Here is a 27731-nt window from a genome sequence, read left to right as displayed (position 1 = left end):
CTAGTATCCCTTCTAGCCCCGGCGACAAGATCAGCTGCTCCATAGGATTATAACACAATAAGCTGCTTGTGAATAAAGAAGTAGATTTTCATTTATTGTTATCGTAAACCAAGAACGTCCAAACGCTTAAACTTGGTTTCCTGTAATATGCACAGGCTCAGAGCTGAACTACTTGTTATTTAATGTTATAAGGGTAGTAACGTTCATAGTGTATTTCCCATGAAAATGGTTGGCGATTTTCGTTTTGAAGCCTCTTAAAGCGGTAACAGACGAAAAAATGTGGCTTTGAAAACGTCGACGCTACATTCACATCGGTATGTCTGTTTTTCGCATGCGCAGATGATAAGTCTTGATCGTTTCTGTATGGAAAAGCGCGTGTGAAACTATAGATATGGATGCATTAGTGTCGTCCGAGCTTGAACGGAAAATTCATATCTGCATAATTTTTTGTTTGGCGATTTTCCCGCTGAAAAACAATAACTCTTAAGCCTGTCAGACATTGTCATGGGAGACAAGGGCATATTGATGAAATTACCCTGCGATTCAGGTTTGTTTAAGACGTGGCCAAAGAAGTGAAAGTATATCACTCAGAAAATATTCATTTACTCACCGAAATAAGGCAAATTTTTCAGCAAATTCATTTTTAAGATATTACTAAGCTCGTCTTTATTGTGGTCTTGACTGAGGCAATATTATTCTGTCTGATAAAGTAACTGTCGCGTGCGTAACATATATTACTATACAAGAAATCTCTGTATCATGTGCTTCGATGGTCTCTTGGGATAATGCTTACAAGACCCTGGTTACTTTTGCGCAACATTTGCATGTTGTAGGTAACCGTACTCACAAGAAAAAAAGGCGAGATGCGCAGCTTTAGACTGCTTTGCAACAGCAGGCAACCCACTGATAACTATTGTACAAACTAAGATCGGTCTACCCTTCCTTTAGTAGCCTTTTTCCCTCGAAAGCGACCAACTACCGCAATCGACTACTTTCTTAACTCATGCATTAGAAAATAAAAGTATTATTTGGTTTCCTTATTTTAATCTTGTACTTTCGTGAGTTAAACAAACCGCTTGATAACGATACTCACAGGTTACAGCTTTTTACTTTTTTACTTATAATGTAACAGCTTGCCTCCACTCCCCCTCCCCCAACATGTCAAACTAGCTCTCTTTCAGTTTTAATCTAAAAACAACGAAAGCAATCAAGATGATATGAGCCTCATGTTACAGGTTAGAAAAGGTTTACGTTTTTTTGTGATTTTTTTCTTCTTTTTATTTCTCTTCGCTTGATAAGAGATTATACCTGTCAATTTATCAGCCTAAGGTAATTAAGATATCAAAGTAGTTATATTTGAATCCCTTCCATTCCCGCTGAGAAACAATAGGGTGGAAACATTGTTTTGCCTTGATTTAACCAGTATTTAAGTTTAGTAGACGTCGAATAACGAAATCTTACGTATATGATTCTGTCAAACGCACCGCTAAAATTTCAATGACTTGACTCCATAAATCGCCAAATATTTTCTGGTAAAAAAAGGAACAGACGAGTTGCTTTTAACCTTTTTAACATCCCTTCATGAGCTTGAATGATAATAATGCACCCATAGTTCAAGGCCTAGGAAAGCGTCGAGAAAAAGCTAGGACATTTTTGGCGCGTCAAGGGACATAAAGAAATACAACGGTATATTAACAAATGTGGCGAGGGGGAAGAAGAAGAAGAAGAAGAAGAAGAAGAAGAAGAAGAAGAAGAAGAAGAAGAAAATAATCTTTAATCTAAATGTTCTAGTTACATATGCTTGTAATTCTGTTATTAAGTTCCCCAACGATCTTTTGAGGAATTCGGTTCTCTACTGGAGAAGTGGGTTAGAGATCCTCATCCTCTTTTATTCCAGGAGCTATTGTCTTATCTTTATCATGTCTATCAAAAGTAGTTAACATTCTATGGAATTCCTGGAAAATGATTATCATATAATTTAATTAACCCTCGGACGGACTGACGGACTGACGGACTGACGGACTGACTGATTACATCTATTGCAAAAAACGTTGTCGGTCGGAGATCTGAAATCTCAGGCCGAGTGGAATTGTTTTAACCAAAAATCAGCAGGTGAAAAGCCTTCTTCATTATTTATTGAATATGGGATTTTGAATTTAACTGAGGTCGATCAGAATGAGGAGAATCAATTTTTCCTTTGTCCCAATCTAATTATTGGTCACAACTTTGTGTAAGTAGTTAAACCAAGTTTAAATTCCCGCGATCTCAAATTGTTTTTAAATTGATTTTTCCCATTAGATTATTGTATGAGATTTCCCTAAATTTAAATGCCATTTTCAAGCACATGCTTCTAAATAAGAGATACAAATACTTTCTGATGTCCGCTAAAAACAAAGTTTATGTATATATATATATACAGGCATTTGCAAAAATTATGGCCGCTTCCATATATATGTACAAGTATATCAAAAAAATATCAAAAAGTATGGGATATCATCCGTGATATCTTTTTCGAGTTGTCTATCACTAGGGCTTTCTGAAAAAAAATATCAAGAAAGATATCACGCCGTGTCTGATCTACTTTTGATCTACTTGTATATATATTTGAAACGGCCATAATTTTTTGCAAATGGCTGTATATATATATATACATATATATATATATATATATATATACATATATATATACATATATATATATATATATATATAAAGAATGAATTGGTATTTGAATAAGATTTCGGTATCTCTGCTGTTTAAAATTTCTTTGATTCTTTTTCCTTCCTTGTAAAGTTATTATAACATTTTTTTAATGCTGGAATACCTGTGAAATTATAATTATGATAATAATGAAAAAAATTACAGGATCGGAAAAAAATAATACTGACATTTTATTAGCACCTAGCACTCTGCCATACTGAGCCATAATGATTCCATAATGAGCGTTATTCAAGCAGAATAGGGGAATTTTTGAGTTGGCGGTTGACATAAAAATATTAACCAGGGAAGACAATCTATAGAAAAAAGAATCAGAAATCTAGACTACCTTTTCTCGTCAATAATGGTACCTGAAAGTGTCATTGGACTACCTGCTCATAGATTCAAATGTCAAAATTTCAGATTTTTTTTTTCTTCTTCTTGGTTTTCTAGAAACCCACAGCTACTTAAAACTTAAAAATGAATTATCATACGTAAGACCTGGTTTGGCTCTAGGCATGTGTCCCTCCTCTGGTCTTATAGCCAAAAAATAGGTTTCAGTTTTTCGGTTCAAATTTAATCTCTGTTTAAACCACTTTTTACAATTAGCCAAAACGTTTGCAAAAATTAGGCAACAAACCTTTAACAACGTGAAGTCACACTTGGACGCAACTGCAAACCATCCTTATAATGATACAACATTATTCAAAGTAGAAACTTCCTATGGATATGGTCAAAAGCGCTTTACAATTAGTTATAAATGAGAAGTGGTTAGTATGAGGTGTAGGCACCGGGGGTAGTGTCTGCCAGGGATTTTTTCAGTGGTTCTTTTATTCCCTCCGATATGTTGGTTCGTAAATTATGAAGTGTAGAGAGACGGGACCGCCATTTAAAGTGGTCATCCAAGCCACTTGAAGTCTAACCATTTGCAGATGTAATTACAAAGGCAGCACTCTCTCCTCAGTTGTCGTAAGACCCCGAGTGTTGGTCCGACCTGGACTAGATGCACGATCTCCCGCACGAAAGTCCGATGCTCAACCAACTGAGCCTACCGTTTGGCGGTGATACCAAGAGAAAATGAACTAAGGCGAGGAATCTCTTGTGTTGATCGTTAACCATACAGGCATCGTTTTGATGTTGCTTTTAGAATCACATTTGTCTTCGTTTATTTTTCTGCCAGCGCTCTAAGCTGTTTGCTCACCTATTTTGAAAAAGACATAAAATAACTGCTATAAATCTCGCGTTCTGATTGGTTGGGAGCGCGTGCTTTAGGAGAGCACACAGCACGCGCGTGCACTTTCAGTTTCGTCATTCATGTAATTTGTATTTTATAAAAGAAATAAGAAACTTGCTTGCTGTGCTGTGTGCAGTTATAAAGCACTTGAGGATTGACTGAACACTTGACCTAATACCTCTCTCGTGTTCTGCCAACCCCCGCGTGCTATATAACTGCACACAGCACGCGCGCGCGTTTTCTATTTCTTCAAGAGAACATGATCAAACATGAAGAGTTCTCATGATTGGGCAAGGAGATTCCTTCGAATTCTCTTAGTTCATTTTCTCTTGTTGATATTCTATCAACAGTATCTCAGTTTTATCTTTTTTTAGGATAAAGAAGATGAACGGTTTTATGCTGACCTTCCGCCTTATCTTTCCTTTGATCGGTCTTCAAATGTGTATTAAGTTTTCAGGTAAGGTTAGTAGATATGAAGTACCAATTCTGCATCAAGTGGATCGTGGATCAGGGTGGATCGTGGATATAATTTATTTTAATTGAAGATAAAGAGACTTATTAATTGTTGAGTGATTAGTCTTCAAGCATGCTTTATTATTCATCATATACTGTACAAACAAAGTATGTGGAATACAGTAAACACAAGCCATATGTTTTTTTCTTCTGTTATCAATAAATTTTGATCTCAGCTAGCTTAGAATTTTTCCCACTTGGGTATTGACTTTGCAACCGCTCTCAATCGTTCTGATCGTCGTGAAGGTTTTAAGATTTTACCAAGATATTTATCTGAATCTTGATAGCTAATCCACTTCACAGATTTTTCTTTACTTGACGGAGGAGTTGGTAGGAAATCAGGTGGAGGTGGCAGAGATTGTGTTTTGGGAGTGCTAAACGAGGCAATTGAAGAGGGTTGATCAAGACTAGTTGGGGTTCTTAATGGAGTGGAAGGAACCTCCGGTGAAGCTGAAGCTCTCGCTCTACTGAGTTCCAGAGCAGGAGTCCCAATTATTGAGGCCAGCCGCTCTAGGAACGAAGGCGTTTTAGTTTTGGGTGTGGTGTAGCCGCTATCGGTGAGATTTGTTGAAGTAACATTTTCTGGGGATGTTAGACTAGTGGGGAGACTGGGACTTGTCAATGGTGGTACCTGTGGTGATTGCACCATTTCTAGCATTGAGCTGTGGGGCGAACCACTTTGAATTTGCTGTTGTAGATTAAGGTATCGATCGTATGGCTGCGAATTTTTTTTTGATTTTTAGTTCCGCAGGGGTATTGGAATCCCTGAGAATGCTAGTCATTTGCTCCTCTAAATTCTGCATTGTTTTTAATATAGGCAATTGTAAATAGCTTTGACGTTCGAAATAGTTAGCCATAGATTGCGTGACATCTAACTGTCCACCACCAAGTTGTGATATTGCTGCTTTTGACAGCTTCGTCTGTAAAGCAGGCAGATCATTGGGAAGAACATTCGTCCGAAGCCTGCATTCTTCTGGTGTATTTCGTTTGAGATCCACGAAAAGATATCCATAAGGTCTTTGAACAGCGGCTTCATACTTTTGAATGAACTGTTCTGGTTTTCCTGGGTACATTTGTTTTCCCAAAGTCATCATTTGTAGTTTATCTCTTGGGATTTTAAAAAGAACAAGGTACGCAGCATTCAGACTTAAGGTGCGCATAATTTTTCCTTGAAAGTAAAGATTTTGCATCAGGAAAATAACACTGAGGTTGCGATGATGAGATCCTTTGGTAAATAAATTCATGATTCGTTTGTCGTTGGATGTCTCTATCATTTGATCGTCAATTACAATCACATTATTTATTTTGGGGTCGAAATAACCATCCTCGTCAATATCGTGGGGTATGCCTTTGACGAACTCGATCCCGCGAATGGTTGCTAACACTTGATCGTAGGCTGGTTGCCATTGTGCGTAACTCCATACGATACGCTGTGGTGGTGGACTTATGACTATTGTTGCATGTTCAAGCAAATTCTGAACCCAAACTGTTTTTTCAGATCCAGTCATTCCAGCTACCAGACCCAGTGAACGGATGCAGCAGTTGAAATCTGGCACAATGATCTGTTTCGTCATTCCACATAAGTGGGATGGTGACTGGTAACTCTTGGCTGACATTTTCCTGACTATTTTTTCCATGCAGTAGTAGAGTTCGCTGCTGACCCATGATTTTGTGAACACGACTTAAATGGCTTGACTTGCCGCAAATAGGACACAACCGCCCCATTACGAGTCTAAATGAGAATGAGCAAGTATTTTTGAAGCTGATGCTATTTATGATTACTTACAAGGCTGTTAAAAATACTATTATAGGCTCGTATAGGCTCGTAGGATCGGCTCGGCTAGGCTCGTAGGCTCGGCTCGTATAGGCTCGTAGGCTCGGCTCGGTTCGGCTCGTAGGATCGTATAAGCTCGTAGGCTCAGCTAGGCTAGGCTCGTATGCTCGTATAAGCTCGTAGGCTCGGCTCGGCTCGGCTCGGCTCGTATAGGCTCGTATAGGTTCGTATAGGCTCGACTCGGCTCGTATAGACTCGGCTCGGCTCTTATAGGCTCGTATAGGCTCATTGGCGTAATGCGTAATGGTCATTTGCGATAAATAGGCAGAATCCTATATGCACAACTTTCATTTCTATGCATCTCTAGTGGAGTAAACATGAGTCGATTGCTCCTTGATAATTTTGGCTATTTGCATCTTTTAGCCCATTGCCCCGAACGACAGAGGAAGGCTTTGCTTGCAATTTCCAGCCCCGAACAAATTCATGTAATTTGTGAAGTATGTCATAATTTGTTACAAGGAACAATTCCCATATCAGAATGGCAAAAGGAAAGATCGAGACCGCACAAGGATGATATAAGAGAGTTAGCTCATGGATCAATACCATTTAAAGCGAAGAAAAAAATTCTGATTCAAAAAGGCGAGGGCTTGGTGGGGGAGGTCTTGCCTCCTCTAATGAGCGCTCTGAGTCTTTTACTGCTATAAAAAAAAACCCAGCCAATTCCCAAGAACTTCATTTTACTAGTAGAGGTCATCATGAAGAGAAGAATAGTTTCAGAAGAAGAATCTACAGAATCCGAGCTGTGCGAAGATTCCTCTAGCGAGGAGGAGAAATTTTCGAAATCGGATGAGAATGAAATCAATCGAATGGCACGACAGCTCCCTAAAAGCATACCACGACAAAAGGCACACAATCTACTTCATAGCATGGTAGCATCCAAAGATATTTTGTATTGGAATTCCCATGGAGAAATGACTCATCATCAACGTAGAATTCCACTAGCCAACATGAAAGAATTAATCGAGTATGTTTTGCTACCTTACAACCCGGAAGTTAACGCCCCAAGAGGGCTCAAGACTTTTACCAGTGGATTAGCAGAGCTTGATTTGGACAAGAATCTTATTCGCAACAATACAATACAATACAATACAATACAATACAATACAATACAATACAATACAATACAATACAATACAATACAATACAATACAATACAATACAATACAATACAATACAATACAATACAATACAATACAATACAATACAATACAATACAATACAATACAATACAATACAATACAATACAATACAATACAATACAATACAATACAATACAATACAATACAATACAATACAATACAATACAATACAATACAATACAATACAATACAATACATACAATACAATACAATACAATACAATACAATACAATACAATACAATACAATACAATACAATACAATACAATACAATACAATACAATACAATACAATACAATACAATACAATACAATACAATACAATACAATACAATACAATACAATACAATACAATACAATACAATACAATACAATACAATACAATACATACAATACAATACATACAATACAATACAATACAATACAATACAATACAATACAATACAATACAATACAATACAATACAATACAATACAATACAATACAATACAATACAATACAATACAATACAATACAATACAATACTATTATGTCGTGTTCCCACTTTTTGTCCCGCGATTTTGTATAAGGTTAAGTCGTTATATCCTTTGTATTTTTGACTCATTCTTCATGGAATTACACCAAAAGCTGCCTCTTATTCTCGGGCATCTTGTCTATTTTTTAATTTGTTTTTGTCCATCGGGAAATACGATTTTTCTTCGAAAACGCGCGTCTGAGGGGATTCTTCCCGAAGTGTGGGATAAAATTCGAGTTTTTATCGAAAATTCCCGAAACTTTACAGGATTAATCTAGACCTAGTTCAGCTCTTTTTCACCCAATACAATGAGTTACACAGTTAATGTAAGCCGAGGGACATTTCCCAACAACATTTTGGAGAAAGTCTTGATGATGTCTAACACTTTCACAAGACCTGATGCGAACCCTAAGTTTTGAAATGAAGTAAAAAAAGTTCAAACTCCATAAAAACTGGTTAATTCGATAAATATGAAAATTCTTTTGCCTCTATTCCAATGGTTAGGTCTCTTTCATGCTCTGCCGAAAGAATCAGCGTGTTGGAGCAAGGATTTTAAGAATTATTTGCGTTTTTCTGCCGAAGGCCCTCGGAGACATGAAAACGGGAAATGTCCTTTAGTGACATTTTTGACTATAACTTTTACAAACCAAAAACAAAGTGCATTCGGGTTTCAGAGCGAATGTTTTAGCACACGAAGAATGATATGATGGCAGTAAATTTCCCATTAAAATCTTTAAATCAGTTTTAGAATTTTTTCCCCGATTGCGCGATGGGACAATTCCCGTTTGCTTTGAAATTGGATATTTATTCGAAAAATATATTTTTTAGAAAGCAAACTTCACATATAAGTAGATATTAGTGTTTACCTACGGTTTCTGTGGAAATTTTTGAGAAAATAGAAGAAACACAAAAGGCGCTATCCTTTGATTTCGCTAGGTGCTGGTTGCCATGGTAACCAGAAAAAGGGAGGGGTAGGGCAATTTTCATCTGGATATTATTTCTATCATTTAGGTCTATCTTTGTGTTTGTTTTCTTCTTTTCTAGCTTCAATTTTAGGATTTTAGGATTTTTTTAAGTTGCATGAATTTTGGGTTTGGAGTAGGTAGGTACTTAAGTATGGTTGCGGGTGACCATTGATTGACAACCTAAATCTAAATGAAAATGACCAATAGTTGGTAAACATAAAGTTCCAGTAATGAAAACTAGTTTGTTTCAATTTTCTTAGTGTCTTATCGGCTGTTAAGGGTTACCTAGGGTGCTTAATGTTGTCATAGCAACGGTAGTTGTAACATAAAATTGTAACATATTTGACTTTATTACGTTACCTAGATGATATTTTGATAACAAGTTTTACGAAAAACCCACGATAAGTATAGTTAAAATAGAGAAAATTGACTCAATTTTGGTGTTCACTCCGGACAATCCAGATTTTCTGGACGTCCATTCCATCGAGCTACTGATTTTCGGTGCCTGTTAGTATGCTATTGTAGGCATCGCGTTTAACAATCTAACCGGCTCATGTGTATGATACTGCATATAGCAGTATCCTTATTTATGAATAGCATTATTTTTGTAAACTTGTTGCATTTATTTTGAGATTTTCTTCGCAGTAATTCGGCGATAGTTATATGCAGCAATTGGACTTTCCGAAAAAAAGGGAATCTAGTCTAATTTTCTAGTTCCCAGAACTAACTTACAAGTAAATAGAGTTGAAGCCTAATATATACTTGGTGCCTTTTCATTCATTATGATTTAGATTTGAGAATCTAGCGAGCTTGGACAATCGAGGTCGGTGCTTGCCTTTCCCTATCAACACGTACTAGACTATCGAATAAAACCCCGCACTTGTAAACCAAACCATGAAGTTTTCAGGAAGTTTAATTAGAGTTTAAGAGAAAAGAAGAAGCTGATCCAGCAAATGATTCGATTGGTCTCGCTTGATGCTAGTAATCTGCAGGTGTTATATCCCTCAGGGGATGATTAGAATGCGTGATTATATAATAGGGTACATACCCTTTAGCTTAAAAGCTTGGTACCTTCAAATGCTCAAAAGACATTGAAACAGGGTGCATACTATGGCAATTCCTAATACTACTTAATAATTCTTTATTGACTGTTATTCATGAAACAGTGGAACTGAAAATTCTTGCCGCTTGATCACGTCAAAAATAGCATTTAACCGAAAGAAAACGGCATTTAACTAGAAGGGCGTGTCGTCCTCCCGTGACGTTTTGCGAGTGAATAAACATACCCACTTAACGAATACTGAAATTTACGCTTATTTATAGTAAAAGTAATTTTGGCTTGCATTGACCGTGGTAACTGAATATATATATATATATATATTTCCTTATTTATCGAATAAATTAAGAACGGCTACTGAAAATCTTATTAATAGCTAAAGGTGCAGGATCTTTGCCGTTTGTTTGTGTCTGCTTTTTCCCAGTCCACCGTCAACTTGAGCTTTGGGATCTTATTCCTCTCTTAGATTGGCAATATTGAATCACCGCTTTGTATATAAGACTTATTGGAACAAAACTAAGGACACGTCCTTTCAAACTAATGTCATATCTTACGGTAACCTGGAGTTGTGCCTTCTTTTCAGCATTGTTATCACGGTCACTCAAGTCAACGAATAAAAATACAAGGAACTGCATGATGTTGTTATTTATTTCATTGGTTTGCATAGAAAGATAGAACGCCAATATCATCAATATAATATAAAAGCAAATAACAGAACGGGAGATAAGGAAAGTATTTTCTACAGGCCACCTCCTAGTCTTGGTAGTTAGTTAGATCTTCCCGGTAATCCAATAGCATATAGGAAAGTGCAAAAAACGTTCAACATGTGTTTGAAATATTAATATTAGATGAACAGGTTTGCTAATTATAATTGAAAGAACAAGTAATGATTGCCGACAAAAGGTTTTAAAAGGTTTTAAGGTGTTTTTTTTTAAATACTCTATTTGCTAAGCCAATCTTTCGAAAAGTAATGCCATAAGTGAAAGGAAAAAAAATAGAAATTAAGTTCTAATCCGATAAAAAAAATTGTTTAGTACATTGATTATTAGTAAGATATGCTAAAAAAAATAAAAAATAACGACTAAACAATGGTTTTTATAATTAAAAATGCAAATTAATCATCAGGAGAAATTTCCCTGTCACAAGAGAGAAATCCCATTTGAGGGACATTTCCCGGAGAAATTTCCCTGTCCCGTGGGAAAATTCCCACTTTGGGGACATTTCCCGGGGAAAAATCCCGGTTTCATGGGAAAATTCCCGGTCGGGGGAAAATTCCCACTTGGATGGACCCCAAAGTGGGAAATTTCCCGGGAAATGTCCCCTCCGGCGGGACATTTCCCGTAGACATATTACAATACAATACAATACAATACAATACAATACAATACAATACAATACAATACAATACAATACAATACAATACAATACAATACAATACAATGCAATACAATACAATACAATACAATACAATACAATACAATGCAATACAATACAATACAATACAATACAATACAATACAATACAATGCAATACTTTATTGATCACTCCCCAAAGGGGCTTTTCAGTGACAATGTACATATAAAATATAAAATATAAATACTTAAAACCATTCTTAAAATTATAACTTATCATCTAATTATATAAAATATACATTATTAAAACGTAAATAAATTAAAGTTAACAAACAAAAACAATAATAAAATTTAATGTAAAAATTCTTTTAAAAGCTGTCTCCTTAAATTGCTTTTGAAACTTACAATATTCTTACTTAGTTTAATGTTTGTAGACAAACTGTTCCATATATTCACAATACGGTATGAAAATGATCTTTGACCCGTTTTGGTCTTAAAAAGCGGGATATTCAGAAGCTGTGAATTTCTAGTATTTCTATTACTAATATCACCTCTGCTAATAAATTTATGACATAAATAATTCGGTGCCAGACCGGACATACATTTGAAGGCAAATATTGCATCACGATAAAAAAGATGAATCTTAACTGGCAGCCATTTAAGGCTCTTAAGTACCGGTGTAATGTGGTCGTACTTACGTGTATTACTTACAATGCGTGCAGCAAAATTTTGAACCTTTTGTAATTTGTTTACATTTGTAATAGTTGTGTTTGACCAAACCGAGGAGCAGTAATATAATTTACTAAAAACTAAGGCATTGATTAGAGTAATTAATTCGTTTTTGAAAATATGTTTCACGCGGCTTATTTGAGCTAGTGTAGATACACAAGATGACACGATACTTGTAGTATGTTCATTGAAAGTCAAGTTTTTATCAAACGTTACGCCAAGATCCTTAACGGAGTTAGCGGGTGTAAGTTCTTTACCCAGTAGTGATATATGAAATTCCGGTAACTTATCTGTCATCTGACGACTTCCATAAACGATTAATTTGGTCTTGTCTGGATTAAGTAATAAGCCGTTCTCAAAACACCAATCGCGAATTCTATGCAGATCCTCATCCATAGCAGCCACAGCATTGGGACAATCTTTAACGTTGAAAGACATGTATATCTTGGTATCGTCAACATAGCATTCAGTAGAACAGTTTTTTGGAACAGTTGGAAGATCGTTAACATATATGGTAAAGAGCAATGGACCCAATATACTCCCTTGTGGAACACCGCTGACCAGAGGTAACGCATCAGAAAGAGTGGAATTGACACGCACGACTTGATTCCTATTAGACAAATAACTGGCAAACCATTGAAGGGCAGAAATAGAAACGCCAACATTGCGTAATTTATCCAAGAGAATACTGTGGTGGATGCTGTCAAAAGCCTTGCTCATATCTAAGAGGACGACCGCAGTTGTTTTCTTTTTATCAATTGCTTCAAGAACAGCATCAGTAGTGTGTACAAGGGACGTTTCAGTTGAGTGCCATTGTTTGTTTCCGCTTTGTGTTGTTGATAATCGCTCATTTGACTCAAGATATGATACGAATTGGTTCAAAGCAATTCGTTCACAAACCTTTGATAGAATAGGTAATAACGATATCGGGCGATTATTGTCTGGCTTTTCGTGATCACCATTTTTAAGGATAGGTATTACCTCTGCTGATTTCCAAATTAGTGGAAAGGTACCCGATGATAGGCAGCACTTTAACACTCTTGCGGTAATTTTATCGTTACCTGGAGCTTTACCAGAAGGCATTGATGCGAATACCTTTTCAATTTCTTTGCAATCCACTTTTGTGAATGAGAATTGTTGTACTGATGTGTAGAGCCTCGGAACAAAAGAGGAATTAGTAAGATCATAATTGCATTGTTCATCCAGAGTTTTAATGTTTTGAATAGTGTTTTGTCCAACTGAAGTAAAAAAATTATTAAACTCGGTAGCCACTAGTTTTTCATCTTTTACATATGATTTTCGATCAGCTGATTTCTTAGGAATGCACGATCTTATAGTCTTCCATATGCACCTTGTATCTTTAGGATTATTTCTGATCTGTTGCTCAAGATGTTCCCGCTCGGCGATTCTCAATTCGCGTTTAACTTCTCTTTTAAAGAATCTATAACCAGACCAAGCCAATGAGTCATTTGTTTTTCTGGCTAGTTTTTGCCAGTAATCCCTTGTTCTCATCAGGGAACGAATTTCGTCATTCACATAAGGATTAGGTCGACTCCGTAATTTAATGTTTTTGATAGGAGCATGACAATCAAGAATCTGATTAAAAATTTGATGGAATGCACTCAATTTATCGTCCACATCTTCAAAGACATCAACAACTGACCAAGGTGCATCAGCAATATCTTTTTGAAAAGTGGCTTGATCAAAGTTCTTAAAGCTCCGAGTTGTTATGTAGACAGCTTTAGTCGATCTTTCTTCAAACGGAGCTGTACGTAAATCAAATCATGATCACTGATTGAACAGGGCGCCACATTTGCATTATGCACCAAACTGGTATTAGAAGCCAAAATAACGTCGATCAAAGTTGCCGAATTCTGTGTGATTCTTGTTGGTTTCTTTATTATTTGAATCAGATTAAAAGCAGAACAAAAGTCTTGTAATATCAGAGAAGCAGGATCTTGAGGATTCAGAAGATTGCAGTTCAAATCGCCAAGAATATAGATGTCTTTGTTCAACGTTAAAGCTGATGTAAGCGTTTCAGCGAGATCATCGTCAAAGCAGTTTAAGGATACATTAGGCGGTCGGTAGACGGTGCAAACAAGAAAATATTTGCAATTTCTTGCTTGGATTTGAAGCCAAAGTTGGAGTAGGCCATTATTGGAGATGTTTGATAATTCATATAAACATGTGATCTTGTAGCAGTTCTTAACGAAGGCACAAACGCCCCCTCCAGGTTTATTTAAACGGTCAAGTCGATAGATATTATAGGTATGGATTTCAACCTCCGAATCTTGCACAGTGCTATCAAACCAGGTTTCAGAGACAGTAAAAATGTCAAAGTCGTTCTTAATTACCAGTTCTTTTGCGAGAGCAAAATGTTCTCTATTCTTGATGGATCTGACATTAAGATGAGCAATTTGTATATTTCGCTGTGGACATTTCTTCTTCGCTTTAGAACAACTTTCACTCATACCTGGGTTTATTTCACGTCCCCCGCAAGCAAGATAAGATTAAGAGCAAATGTTGCAGTAGTATTTCCATAATATAGAGTCCTACATTTAGAGAATCGTCTCCGCTCGCTGACCTTTGGGTTGTAGTTTAAACATGTAGACCACGAGGATTCCAAATCACAACCAAGACCATTTAGATATCTCAAATCACTGCCAAGACCATTCTTATGTTTCGAGAAATCAATATCCACATCATAGTTGTAATTAAGAATTCTTGGTGGCGATTTAAAGAGCAATGCCACCAAGAAAAGCGTAAAAATTGCAGAGCTGGGCTGCACACGTCCACCATCACGCTTCATCACGCAATCTACCAAACAAAATCTAACAAAATACTATTGGCAGATCTGATTGCCAGGCAACCAGAAGATAACTATGATACGGATGTTAGCAATAGTGAAAATGAAAGTGACAATGATGCTGAAGAATCCAAAGAGGTACATGACAGCGAGGACTCAGAATCAGAGAGTGAGGACGAAGAAGATGAAGAAGAAAGTGAGTGTCACGCTTGTCAAGAACCCAAATCGTTTTTCATGATATCAGTGGCACAATGCCCGAATTGCTGTTGGCATGAAACTTATCACAGTCCTCAGAACGAATTAGTCGTGCGTGACGTTTGCACACACCCTTTTGTTATCAGTGCCAAAAATACAAAACAAATGTTTTATCGTTGCGAAGATTGTAATTTAATGCATACACTTTCTTTAAAATCAAATACGCTAAAACCTCTTGTTATGACTTAAAATCCTGCAGTGCATAACGAATGATTCAATTAGGTTCTTTGGTTCGAAGCCGCAGGTGTTGGTATTGAACATCATTGTACATAAGATTTGTTTAGTTATGATAATAAAAAGTTCATAAAACAATCTTTGCGTTTTCTTTATCCAAGTACGGAGATATAAAACTAAAAACATTAAAGGTATGTTATTTCGTAAAAGGGATTGCTTGAAGCGTAGGACGGTATGCGCTAGCCTTAATCTATTTTATCTTATTCTAAACTATGTAATATTTACCTAAGTCTTGAGCTTGGATAATTACCTAACATTAGGATTTCAACTTATTATCTTTAGATGAATTTTCGCGATTTACCGCCTGCGCTATAGCAGCCCCTGAGAGAAATTTTGTAGCATAAATGTATTTATGCGTTAAAGATTAGGCTTCAGAGGTCCTCTATTTTATAAATGATCATTCTAGGGAAAAATACTTAGACCATCAGTATTCAAAATAGGGATTTTGTTATCGATTGTTTGGAAAAGATGTTTTTTCGTTCAACAATAAAAAGGACAATATCCAAGCAGGTGCCGCAAGAATTATAATACAATCCAGCCAACTAAAAACAGACATGACTTAAAACCCACGGTAGTAAGACAAAGGACAATATCCGTAGAACTCAATTAGGTTGAAACAAAAGCATAAACTAAAAAGAGGCTAATCCTTTAAGGCTTTGAGAAAGAGAAAGTAGTTTTTATGAATAATTAGAAACTTTTATTAGGATTAAGCTTTGACTTAAAATTTAGAATGTTGTGCTATCCAGCCAACTAAAAACACGGGGAAGTAAGACATGACGTCACCTCTGTAAAGAACCTGAGGGGGGGGGGGGGGAGGGTTGATCCACGATCCACTTGATCCAAATCCACTTGATGCAGAATTGGTACTTCATATCTACTAGAGTATAAGAAATAAGCGATATTTTTTTCCCGTAACAAGTTAACATAGGTGTTCACTAGGTTGCCTGTATCATGCACAGACTCGACCTAGCTAGTACAGCTGTAGAAGTTTGCAATGTTGGCGAAAAGATAATGGAATGGTTCACAGAAAAGAATTTCCTCAGTCCTCCCTTTATAAAGTGTTGTGCCAGTAACTCTAAAAGAGTCGCAGGCTCTGCGATTATTCCCATACTAAACAGTGTTGCGTTATGCAAGTCACATAAACTTGTCAAATTGCCCAAACTTGCCCGCTGTCATGAAACTGAACCAGGCTGAAGAAGTGAATGCAATTCGCTCAGAAAATATTCATTTATTCGCCAAAATAATATGCAAGGGTTTAAATCACTGATCGTTTCTTGAAGCAAATTTTTATATGCAAATTGGTTCAGGAATGTTTTTAAACGAGTCTTAATTCAGTCCTCTTTCTTGAAAAATAGGCCTTTTGCAAGGGTTAGCGAACATATACATGTTGCCTGATGAAGACTAGCAGTTTGTGGTCTCTACAAACTGAAATGACCATCAATCGACAAAAGAATAAATATCATTTGTTACTACTTTCCCACGATTAATAATGTTTTTCATTTTATCATACTTGTTGGTCTCTTCGTTTTTTGTTCGTCTTTGAATATACAATTAACTCTCTGACGAGTAAGTAGTGCAAGCTTTCGACCGTAAGCTTCACAATGAAGCGCCAGATAAGGCATGTTAGCCATTCCCAAAATGGCAGTCGTTTTCTCAGCAGGGAAGAATCCAAAACAACAACCAGCGACAAATCACAAAATTGCCGGCGTATAGAGTTTTGTAACTAAAACTCCTCGTGATAAGTCATGTGACCCTGTTAGTCTAGAATATGACAGCGTCAATCATATGCTTAAACAACGCGTTGTCGTGGTGTCGAAGTCTGAACCAATCAAGATCACCATTGACCGAGGCCGTTATGCATACATGGTACAAGTCCATTTTGTCAAGGAAGAATCAGATAAAAAAAAATAAAAGGACAAAAAAAAAAAAAAAATAAATAAATAAATAAATAATGCATTTTACGGCTGGGCTACCATAGGTACCCCAGTAATAAAATATGACATTCAAAGTTAATCCCATTATTTAATGTTTACACATTGTGTCCAACAGATGGGTTCAGTTGGATTTTACAACCTTCGCAAAGGACGAGAAAACTTGTCGGTTCTGCTGTTCACATCAATTGCTATTACGAATGTAATGACTTTGGTTCCTCTAGAATCTATTACAACAATAGACATCTATTCTCTCGACACCGAAATCAACCAAATTATTCACCATTGAAAAATGGAATTCCTCATTTCTCTGTTATTGGTGGATCAAATGTAACAATTATCATCCCTGATGTTGATAAAAATGAAAGTGGATCATATTGCTGTGTGGTTGAATGTGAAAATGAAGGACATACTACATGCACATTTCTCGTCATATATGGTGAGTAGCCGATGATTCAACAATACCGAATTCTTTATTACCTCCCTACGTAATGTTGTTACGTCAGTCAAGGTAAACTGTGTCTTTTTTATACAGCATGGGACCAACACTGGATGCTGGAATATGTAAATGCTAGCATGATTAAAACTTGTCTGCGTATGCGCCAGATTTTGGCTTTGATGTGTCATAGCCGCCACTGTTCTTGGGTTTTGACGGAGCTGTTGCATTAACGATCTACATATGTTTTTTTAGATATAGTATAGGACAAAATCCATCAAAGAGATTGACATTTTTTCTGAATTTGTGATGTTGTGGAAGGCTTTTTTCAATATGATTCGCAGATTACAAGACATTAGGAACCAATTCCGTCGAAAGATTGAAAATGTTCAAAACCTACCTATATTCTTCCAACGTTCATACACATTGAAGATAATTTAAAGGAATGCCTATCAGTGAAGGCTGGTAGTGATATTTTAAAGCGAACATACATTGTCGGAGGACAAAGCAAGCCATCTGGTCTTACAAATAGTTAACGTTTATAATTATTGAAAGAGCGGAAAATGGCCAAATGATACTAAAAAACAAACAATAATTAAATAAATCAAATCAAAGTCAAGCCGCAAAGATATTAAAAATTCGCTAGGTATTTACTTGGTTTCCAGTGTCTGTGCTTCGCAGCCAATTTTGACTTTCCCTTGATTAATTGAAGAATTACACTGGCTTCATAGGAGAGTAAAACGTTTTAGTATAAATACACAGATGATTATTGAAAATCTCGCGCGCTGATTGGCCGAGAAACTCAGATTATTACACGATAATCACCTCCAGCGATCATCCAAAATGGCGGCAAGCCGCTTTGTTGCTGTTTCCTAATTTTAAATGTGCCTTTTATCTCCTTTTTTTTTCTTTCTTTCTTTTGTTTTTTGAAAGAATCACCTGTGTATCTATACTAAAACAATTATTCACCTCAGGCTCAGTGAATATCGGGAATAATAACCTCAACTCAACTTCGTTTCGGTTATCATTCCCCGATATTCACTTCGCTTTCGGCGAATTATTGTTAAATATTGGATTTATTTTTGCATACCCCAGCATGTTTAATGGACAACAAACCCTAAGTTCAGTTCTTAAGACCTACGCCTTCAGGATACTAACATAAAACAATTTACTATATCGTCAAAAGAAATGAATAAAGAAAAAACGACTTAATAATAGTTAGATATATCCACAACAAAGCATTCAGAAATTCACAAAGCCAAATCATGGATCGAGTAAAACTATATTAAACGAAACTTCAAAAAAATTGAATTAAATCAGGAAAATTAAATCATACGTAAAAACCCTTGAACTGCTGCAGCGCATATTCTTTACAGGCTCTATATGACAAATATTCGCCAGCTTTACCAATCGCTTTTTAAAGCGATTAAAATAGTCAACTTCAATATTCTGGTTTATTTTTAGCCATCATCAAGCACAAAACAATCTTAGTCAACGCTCCAGGGAAACAGACGAACAATTACGATTACATTGTTGTTTCTCCTGGCCTGGAGCCTCGACTCGAGATGTTTTGCGTTTGACAACTCTATCAGAATACCAAATTTGGCTGTTACACTTGACTAGCATGAGCTAGCCTATGTTTATTTCTCCTTATTTTTATTTTTAGCTTTACCTCGTATCAACTATCTGACCTCACACCTTTATGGCAAACAAGGAGATTCAATAACACTAAGATGTATTGCTTCTGGACATCCAGCACCCAACTATACATGGATACACAAGAATACAAACAGAACAATTGCTAATTCCAGTGCAACGTCATTCCACATCACTGGTAAAGAATCAGGAGGAAAGTACTGCTGTCACGTGTCAAACGGTTTAGGGAATGAGACCAATTGCACGTCCCTTGAAGTAATAGGTAAACGGCTTTACATAAACGTACAGATTTTCTACTTACATATTTTCTACTTACACATTTACTACTTACATATTTTCTTTCTTTCTTTCTTTCGAATTCTTTATTTCTGTCTTTCTGTCTTTCTTTCTTTCGAATTCTTTCTTTCTTTCTTTCTTTCTTCTTTCCTTCCATTCTTTCTGTCTTTCTGTCTTTCTGTCTTTCTGTCTTTCTGTCTTTCTGTCTTTCTGTCTTTCTGTCTTTCTGTCTTTCTGTCTTTCTGTGTTTATGTCTTTATGTATTTCTGTCTTTCTGTCTTTCTGTCTTTCTGTCTTTCTGTCTTTCTGTCTTTCTGTCTTTCTGTCTTTCTGTCTTTCTGTCTTCTGTCTTTCTGTCTTTCTGTCTTTCTGTCTTTCTGTCTTTCTGTCTTTCTGTCTTTCTTTCTTTCGAATTCTTTCTGTCTTTCTTTCTTTCGAATTCTTTCTTTCTTTTTATCTTTGTTTTTTTTTTCGTCGCGGGGAATACCCTAGACACGAAAGTGGCAAAATCAGTCAGCTCACAGACTTGCTAACCTTGATTTCCATAATATGGAAATATTTAATATAAAGGTCAAGTGATAACCTCAGCTATATGCAAGTTTTGCGTTTAATCGTATTTAATAGATATAGTGGGGAATGGTTAGGAAACCCATTGTTTTCAGGTCTTTGTTCGCTTTGGATGTTTGATTTATGCTCGTCCGAAATCGCAAAATTAGTAAAGATAACCTTTATCTATGGGATTGTTGTAAGGAATCTTCAAATATCTCATAAAAATCTTTAAAAAATTTGAACTAGCTGCCAAAAGAACGATTTTGTTCTGTTCACTCAGCCATTGCCAACAATGGTATAACAATAGTAAAACAAAGGATTGTGCACTGGACCTCACGCTTGAAAAAAGTGAACAATAACCTATAACAATAGAGTTTCCTAACTATTAACTATGGTTAAATGACCTTTTTTTAATACGATTTTCAAATTAGTGTTATGGGCGACCGCTCTCGGTACGAGCTACGGGATCTTTATTCACTTCTCTCTTCTATACTCTCTATCTGACTTCTTTCTTCTTCTATCTGACTTATACTAATTACATGAGCTCTATTTTTAATAACTCAATGACATGTGTCATTCTACAATCAATGTGATATTATCGCTGAGTCTTGATTGGCTAAAGGAAATAGTAAATTCCTAAGTGTGATATCTTATTAAAGAGTAATACGAGTGAAAATCTTAGAATTAAACATAGCTTAAACTAAAGTTAATATTTGAATATATGGTAAATGTATAGAAAAGACTGTGAGGAATATTTCTATCATAAGATTTAAAAGAATAGTGCCAACATAACTAAGCAAAGGGGTAAAGAGTGTGTAGGGCGTAACCAGAGGTGTCAGGCTAATGGGAGGAGCTAAGAAGTTTACTTGCAAATTCAAAGCATACCATTATCTAAACTTGTGCGTGATGGTAGCCTTACTGAAATGTTATATCCATATTTTTCATAACTAATTGATCGTTCTTTATCTTGTTTTCATATGATAAGAAATAGTAATTAGAAAACTGATGTCTAGCTTAGTCTGTAATTAAACATTAATTTAATCTCTCATAACATTAGTACTTGGATATATCTTGATTATCTAAATAAATATTCTGGAAGTTCTTAATCGAAAAAAAAAAAAAGGTTATGCACTTGAGAAAAGAGCAGAGGCCAGGTACCAAATACATAGAGCAGTTTTCGTAAGACGTTGAAAACAAAAAAAAAAAACACACGTAACTTACGGCATGGACCGCACCTTGCCGTGACCTTGTCAGCCTTGTCCATTAAAAATCACTTGACGTGTCCGTGCAATGGTCCACCGTAACCGTGCCGTGTGTCGTGACTTTTCACACGCATACGAAATCTAAGCTAAACACTACTACCCCAACTTGTATTTATTTGTCTTTTTGAGCCCGAGAAAGACTGAAAAATGTCAAGAAAATATTTTTTTTCACACAAGAATATAATACTGTGAATAAATCGCCAACTTTAATAGCGGTTAAGTCAGTTGATCACAAAAGCAAAATATTACATTTAATCTTTCTTATTTTTGTAGCTTTACCTCGTATCAAGAATCTAACCTTGCACCTTTCTGGTAAACAAGGAGAATCAATAACATTAAGATGTGATGCCTCTGGAGATCCAGCGCCCAATTATACATGGATAAGCAAGGAAACGAACAGAACAATAGCTAATTCCGGTGTGACGTCAATCAGCATTACTGGTAAAGCATCAGGAGGAAAGTACTGCTGTCACGTGTCAAACGGTTTTGGGGAGGAGACTAATTGTACGTCTGTTAAAGTAACAGGTATGCGACTTTATAGCGAAATACATCGTGTCATTATAAAGGGAGGAAGAGAGAGATTTATTGGGTATCATCATCTATATTTTGGACAATTCCTCCCCCAAAAAAATTGGAAATAAAGCTAACTAACTCGCCAACGAATGAAAACAAACCGTTTTCAAAATGTCTTTTTTAACCTTAAGTGAATTATACACGATAGATTTATTATCTGCAGAAGACAAACGCTGCAGGTGTCCTTTTTATACAGCCTTGCAAGCTATCGATGATTGGCTGATTGTTTTCAGCCAATCAGATGCGGCTATCTAATGAGCAGGTAGACAAAGGTATCAGTTTAGTAAACAGGGGGGAAGGTAGTGTAAACAGAAGAGATGTGTATGTACCTTCTGCCATTTAGATCAACATTTTTATATAGAGCTTACTTGTTTAGCATGGCAGATGGTTGAACACTCGAATAATCTTAGCGTCGAGATCTGAGAATTCGTTTCCGATCTCATGTGACTTGTGCTATCTTGTCATTATTATTATACAGAATATCAACCAATAAATTCAAAGCTGACATCGGATATGAAATTTGCAACAGCAAATAAAACATTTGAAGTATTCTGTAATGCAGACGCATCTCCGCCAGCAAATTACTCCATCAAACAAGGAAATATAACAATGGTAAATTCGTTTGATGGTAATGTCACAATTACTACACCAAATAATGGAACGTATCTTGCTATCGGCTGTATTGCGAAGAACAAATATGGGCAAGAAAGAGCAAATTCCCTCACAATACCGATCTATCGTAAGTTACAATCCTAAATGAAAAAGTTCAAAATGGTTAGTAAAGTTATTAATTAATAAGCTTTACTTTTCATGCTGTAACTTTAATTTTGTTTAGGAATTTCATTTTTTTATCGTTTATTATTTATTTTTGCAATATATTTCACTCTAATGAATTGAAAAGTATGTAAAAAATGCATTATTTCAATGTAACTTATACTTAAACATATAAACTTATAACTAATTATATCTATATATATGCTATTCACAGAACCACCAACTATAGTAGATCATCCAAACCCTCGAATTACAATAGAGAACGATAGCATTACACTGCAATGCAAAGCCACAGGGACCCCAAGACCAAATATTACTTGGTATGACAAAATAAGAAATAAAACCGTTGAAGCGGCAAATGGAACGTTGCTTGTACAAAGCGAAGATTGTAAAAATAATACGTTTAAGTACTCCTGTATGGCTTTGAATTTTATTACACACGTTGAAAGTCCTTCAATAACGGTAGAAGGTATGTTTTTTTAAGAAAAAGATATCTGCTTGCCTGCTTGCCTGCTTGCCTGCTTGCCTGCTTGCCTGCTTGCCTGCTTGCCTGCTTGCCTGCTTGCCTGCTTGCCTGCTTGCCTGCTTGCCTGCTTGCCTGCTTGCCTGCTTGCCTGCTTGCCTGCTTGCCTGCTTGCCTGCTTGCCTGCTTGCCTGCTTGCCTGCTTGCCTGCTTGCCTGCTTGCCTGCTTGCCTGCTTGCCTGCTTGCCTGCTTGCTGCTGCCTTGCCTGCTTGCCTGCTTGCCTGCTTGCCTGCTTGCCTGCTTGCCTGCTTGCCTGCTTGCCTGCTTGCCTGCTTGCCTGCTTGCCTGCTTGCCTGCTTGCCTGCTTGCCTGCTTGCCTGCTTGCCTGCTTGCCTGCTTGCCTGCTCTGCTTGCCTGCTTGCCTGCTTGCCTGCTTGCCTGCTTGCCTGCTTGCCTGCTTGCCTGCTTGCCTGCTTGCCTGCTTGCCTGCTGGTTTATTAATTTCATTTTCTCTCTAGATTGCTCGATTTCTTATTTATTTGTTAATGGTTGGTTAGCGTTTCAAAGGCTGTCAGGGGCCTATTTATGGTTGATTGTGGTAATTTTTTGTCATATTAATTATTGTTATTTTTTTTAGCTTTTCAACGCAAATCCGTTTCATTTTGCAAGAAAATAGGAAGTAAAAATAATGGTATGTTTACTATATGATCAAAATGATCATTATTTATTTGTTGTCTGTAATAGCCTAGATTACACGTATATTGAGCAACTGATGGATGGAAGGATGGATAGATTACAAAAGAAAATCTTAGCAGAAGCATCAGCATAGTCGACCATTTTAGTATGAAATCCAAAAGCTCTTATTATATGTGTATAGAAATATTATATATAGTATTATTATTTAGCTGGTCAGAGTAGTTGCTTTTGTTACATGTGGTGGAGTGGAAATGATTTTTGAAAACAAAGGAATACTTATAAAATGGGTCTCTTGCAGCACACAAACCAACAGGTTCCCATTTCCCAGGAGATTAAAATTATTTTGTTTTATCCTCCAAATTGAGGTCCTTTGACGTCACATGCAAAGGGTCTATTACAACCGAGTAGCTAAAATACAACAAGATCAACAAGTGACCCTACCCAAGAATCGAAACCAAGAAACAAGCGCTTTTGTCAAATGGCCGGGAAGAAAGCCAATATATTCAAGGGTTAGGCAAGCTTAAAGCGAATCATATCTTGACAACTGAAGCTATATAATTATATGACTATAATTATAAGCTATATAATACTTGTATCAATGTAAGAAGAGGGCTGGGAATCACACAAATATGAGAGACTAGATACACATATTGATGGGATCATAAACAAGATAGTGCTAGCCTCTCAGGTTATCTACAACGCAGAACAAAATAGCTTAACATGGCTTTCTTTAATTACAAATAAATTCTATTCTTTTAGTATCAAGTACATGACTTATAAGTACATGATTACATATGATTGTGCTTTTTTGATATTTTAGACGAATTCATTCTTCATTCTGGTCCTGATTGGCTACTCATAATCATAGTGGTCGTTTGCTCTCTGGTCACGGTTGCGTTAATACTGGCTTTTATTCTCTTTTCAAGAAAACGGAAAAAGTCAAAACGTGACATCGATAAGGGTAAGTGAGTGATAAATATAATACACGTTACAGGAGTTGAAGCCAAATAATAATAATAGTTCCCACGTAAGCCTTGAACACAGGTGCGGTAACCTTTTGCGAATTCGCTTGCATTGAGAGACCCAAAAAATAGTATTAAAATAGGGTTGGATACATGCTTCTTTGAGAAGCGCATGCTCAAGGGGTCAACAAGCGGGATCATGGTTGTAAAAATTGCTATATTAAGGAATATTTGATTTAGATCCAGCAACAGTCAACATTAAAAGATAATTCCCTTTTCTTACCAGTATCTAGGTGCACATTTTAATCCTGTGGCTCATTTTAACACGACTGCTCGTTTATAAGGTTTAACGAATGGGAATGTAACACATGTGTAAATGAAAATAACCTATTTTCATGCCATAACTGTAATATTTTTCCTTTGGCTTCCAGGTACACTATCTATACCCGCTAAACCGTAAGTTCTGACAATTTCTACTTCTTATAAGTACATGACGTTATGTAATAGTAAAGAACTGACTGTTTTTTAGAACAATCAATGGTTCTGACTAGGACAACAGCCAATCGAATCATGAATTGTTAACACAACGGTCACCTACAAACCTCCATTTTTCCTGGCAGAAAAAAAGCGCATTGCATAGCATTACATTGCTTCCTGTCCTCGCAGTGCATTGTAGTTGACTAGTTTTCTTCAATTTTCAAAAACTTTTATTTTTATTTGGTTCATCGATTACTTAGGTTTCATTGGTTGGCGACTAATTGGTTAATCACTTGATTAAAAATGGACCCTTTTTATTAGGATAATGCATCGTGAATGCGAGGATAACGTCATGGAAATACAAAAGAAATGCCACAAATTCAAAAGAGAAAAAGGTTGATTTCTTTTGTATTTTTATGTTAGCCTCACATTCACGATGCTTTTGAGAAAGGTCCACTCAGGCATTGGTTGATTTGATTGACGAATAGTTAGTTATGATGGTTACTATTTTTATATTGACTCCTTATATAAAACACACGACTTTGTTAGAAGGCAAAATCAGTCGATGGAGGAGAGTCCGTATGGAGAACCAGTTGATGCAATACGTGTGAGAAGCGTAATTAACATATCTGCAAGCAATGCTGATTATGCCACCGTGGAAGAGACTGGGTACAAACCGGCAATCACTTCTAACACAGTACAACAACCAACACGTGGTGAGACAACCAATTCGAAAAAAGTGAAATCTAACATGGAACCCGTGTATGCTAAAGTCAATAAAAACAAAAAGAAGGTTGGTTTGCATTTTTTTTAGGAAAATAATAAAATTAAAATGAATATTTGCGGATTACTTTGAATATACCGTTTTCGAGTTCGTATACTATTACTGTTGTTATTGTTTCCTGAATACAGATTTATTTACTCGGGCATTTTTCCAGTGTTTTGAGGGATATTTGCAACATACTTATTGTATTAAAGTTCTTTTGCTTTCGAAAGTTTGGACTGCTGGGTTCTTCTGGGGTCTTCGTTAATTGAAAGATCTGTATTGTTCAGTATTTATTTATTTATTTTTTATTTATTTTTTTTATTTAGGGAGGGATTTATTTATTTATTTATTTATTTATTTCTTTAGGGATTTATTATAGGGAGGGATGGGAGGGAGGAGTGAGGGAGGGAAGGGAGTTATGAGGGAGGGATTAGTGAGTGGAGGGATGGATTTATTTATTGTATGTATTTATTATTTATTTCTTTATTTATTTATGTCTTTATTTGAGTGATTTATGTATTTAGGGATTATTTATTTATTTATGATTTATTTATTTATTTCTTTATTTATTTATTCGTTATTTATTTATTTATTTATGTATTTTATTTATTTATTTATTATTTATTTATTTATTTATTTATTTATTTATTTATTTATTTATTTATTTATTATTATTTATTTATTTATTATTTATTTATTTATTTATTTATTTATTTATTTATTTATTTATTTATTTACCGAGAAGAGCCGAAAAAAGTTTATGAACTTTATATGCTATTTATATTAAGCTTTTATTATATTTATTTATAAACAGTAAATAAGTAATTCAACATGGCGGCAAAACAATTGCCTTACAATCAATCACGTGACTTTCGTTGGAGATGAATGGGGGGTAATTCATATACAACTAGCAAATTTAAAGTCGGAACATGTCAACACAGTTCTAAAAGTAATATATCTGAGTATTTCAAAACTCAATTAATACCCGAAGTGACGTATATTGAAAGTAACCTATAAGGAGTCCTTGGAAAGCATGAATAGTCTATTAAAATGGAGGCTTATCCTGAGCAACACAAAATACCCGAATTTGAAGGTTTATCATTCACTTGGTGAACAACGACATTTGCTTACATTTTTTTTTCACCTTAGGATAAATCGGCTGATGTACCACTAAATCCTCTGAATGACGAAGTACCAGCTGACTTGTCCAATCCAAAACATCCTTCAAGTTTGTTAATAAACCATCAAAATCCAAAAACCTCTGATAACAAAAGCAGTAACGAACAAGAAGATGGAGTGGACAGCGTTGATCAGGGAGGATCTTGGATACCTTGGGTGTATTGAAATTTATGACCGTAATTGATTATGCAAATATTTGGGAACACGGTAACCCGGCAACTGAAGGCAATTATAATTGGAAATCAAATTTCCTTCTTTCTTGTAGGCTAAAAATAAACAAGAAATGAAACTTTTTAAAAAATAAAATAAAATTACAAATTCGTTTTTTGAAAATCAGTGCTGAAATGTGTGCTTTTAAATAAATAAAAATTGATATTTTTGATAACCAATCAGCTTGAATATT

At 35.8% G+C, this 27731-nt stretch overlaps 1 protein-coding gene across 1 annotated transcript; it reads left to right on the top strand.

Annotated features, from left to right (window-relative positions):
- Positions 1 to 1185: 1185 nt before the first annotated feature.
- On the top strand, positions 1186 to 27702 carry LOC116295900 (hemicentin-1-like). The gene is made up of 12 exons (XM_089039604.1): positions 1186 to 1235; positions 4306 to 4388; positions 17377 to 17697; positions 19361 to 19612; positions 21711 to 21962; positions 22489 to 22749; positions 22999 to 23253; positions 23886 to 23939; positions 24765 to 24905; positions 25338 to 25362; positions 25933 to 26176; positions 27299 to 27702. Exons 2-12 carry the CDS (start codon positions 4316 to 4318, stop codon positions 27491 to 27493), a joined length of 2073 nt encoding a protein of 690 aa, XP_088895730.1. The 5' UTR covers positions 1186 to 1235; positions 4306 to 4315; the 3' UTR covers positions 27494 to 27702.
- Positions 27703 to 27731: the final 29 nt, after the last annotated feature.

Source organism: Actinia tenebrosa, unplaced genomic scaffold (genome assembly GCF_029948245.1).
Source record: "Actinia tenebrosa isolate PJP-AT-01 unplaced genomic scaffold, QUT_ActTen_1.0 PGA_scaffold7__59_contigs__length_16204524, whole genome shotgun sequence".
Classification (NCBI taxonomy): domain Eukaryota; kingdom Metazoa; phylum Cnidaria; class Anthozoa; order Actiniaria; family Actiniidae; genus Actinia; species Actinia tenebrosa.
Note: the sequence above shows the minus strand (reverse complement) of the source record. Positions and strands in the feature narration are given on the sequence as shown.

Excerpts from the sequence above, each read along its gene's own strand:
- LOC116295900 (XM_089039604.1), top strand. The coding sequence starts at position 4,316 with ATGAACGGTTTTATGCTGACCTTCCGCCTTATCTTTCCTTTGATCGGT. Across the intron at positions 23,254-23,885 it reads TCCTTCAATAACGGTAGAAG|CTTTTCAACGCAAATCCGTT; the intron begins GTATGTTTTTTT and ends TATTTTTTTTAG. Across the intron at positions 25,363-25,932 it reads CTATCTATACCCGCTAAACC|AAGGCAAAATCAGTCGATGG; the intron begins GTAAGTTCTGAC and ends CGACTTTGTTAG.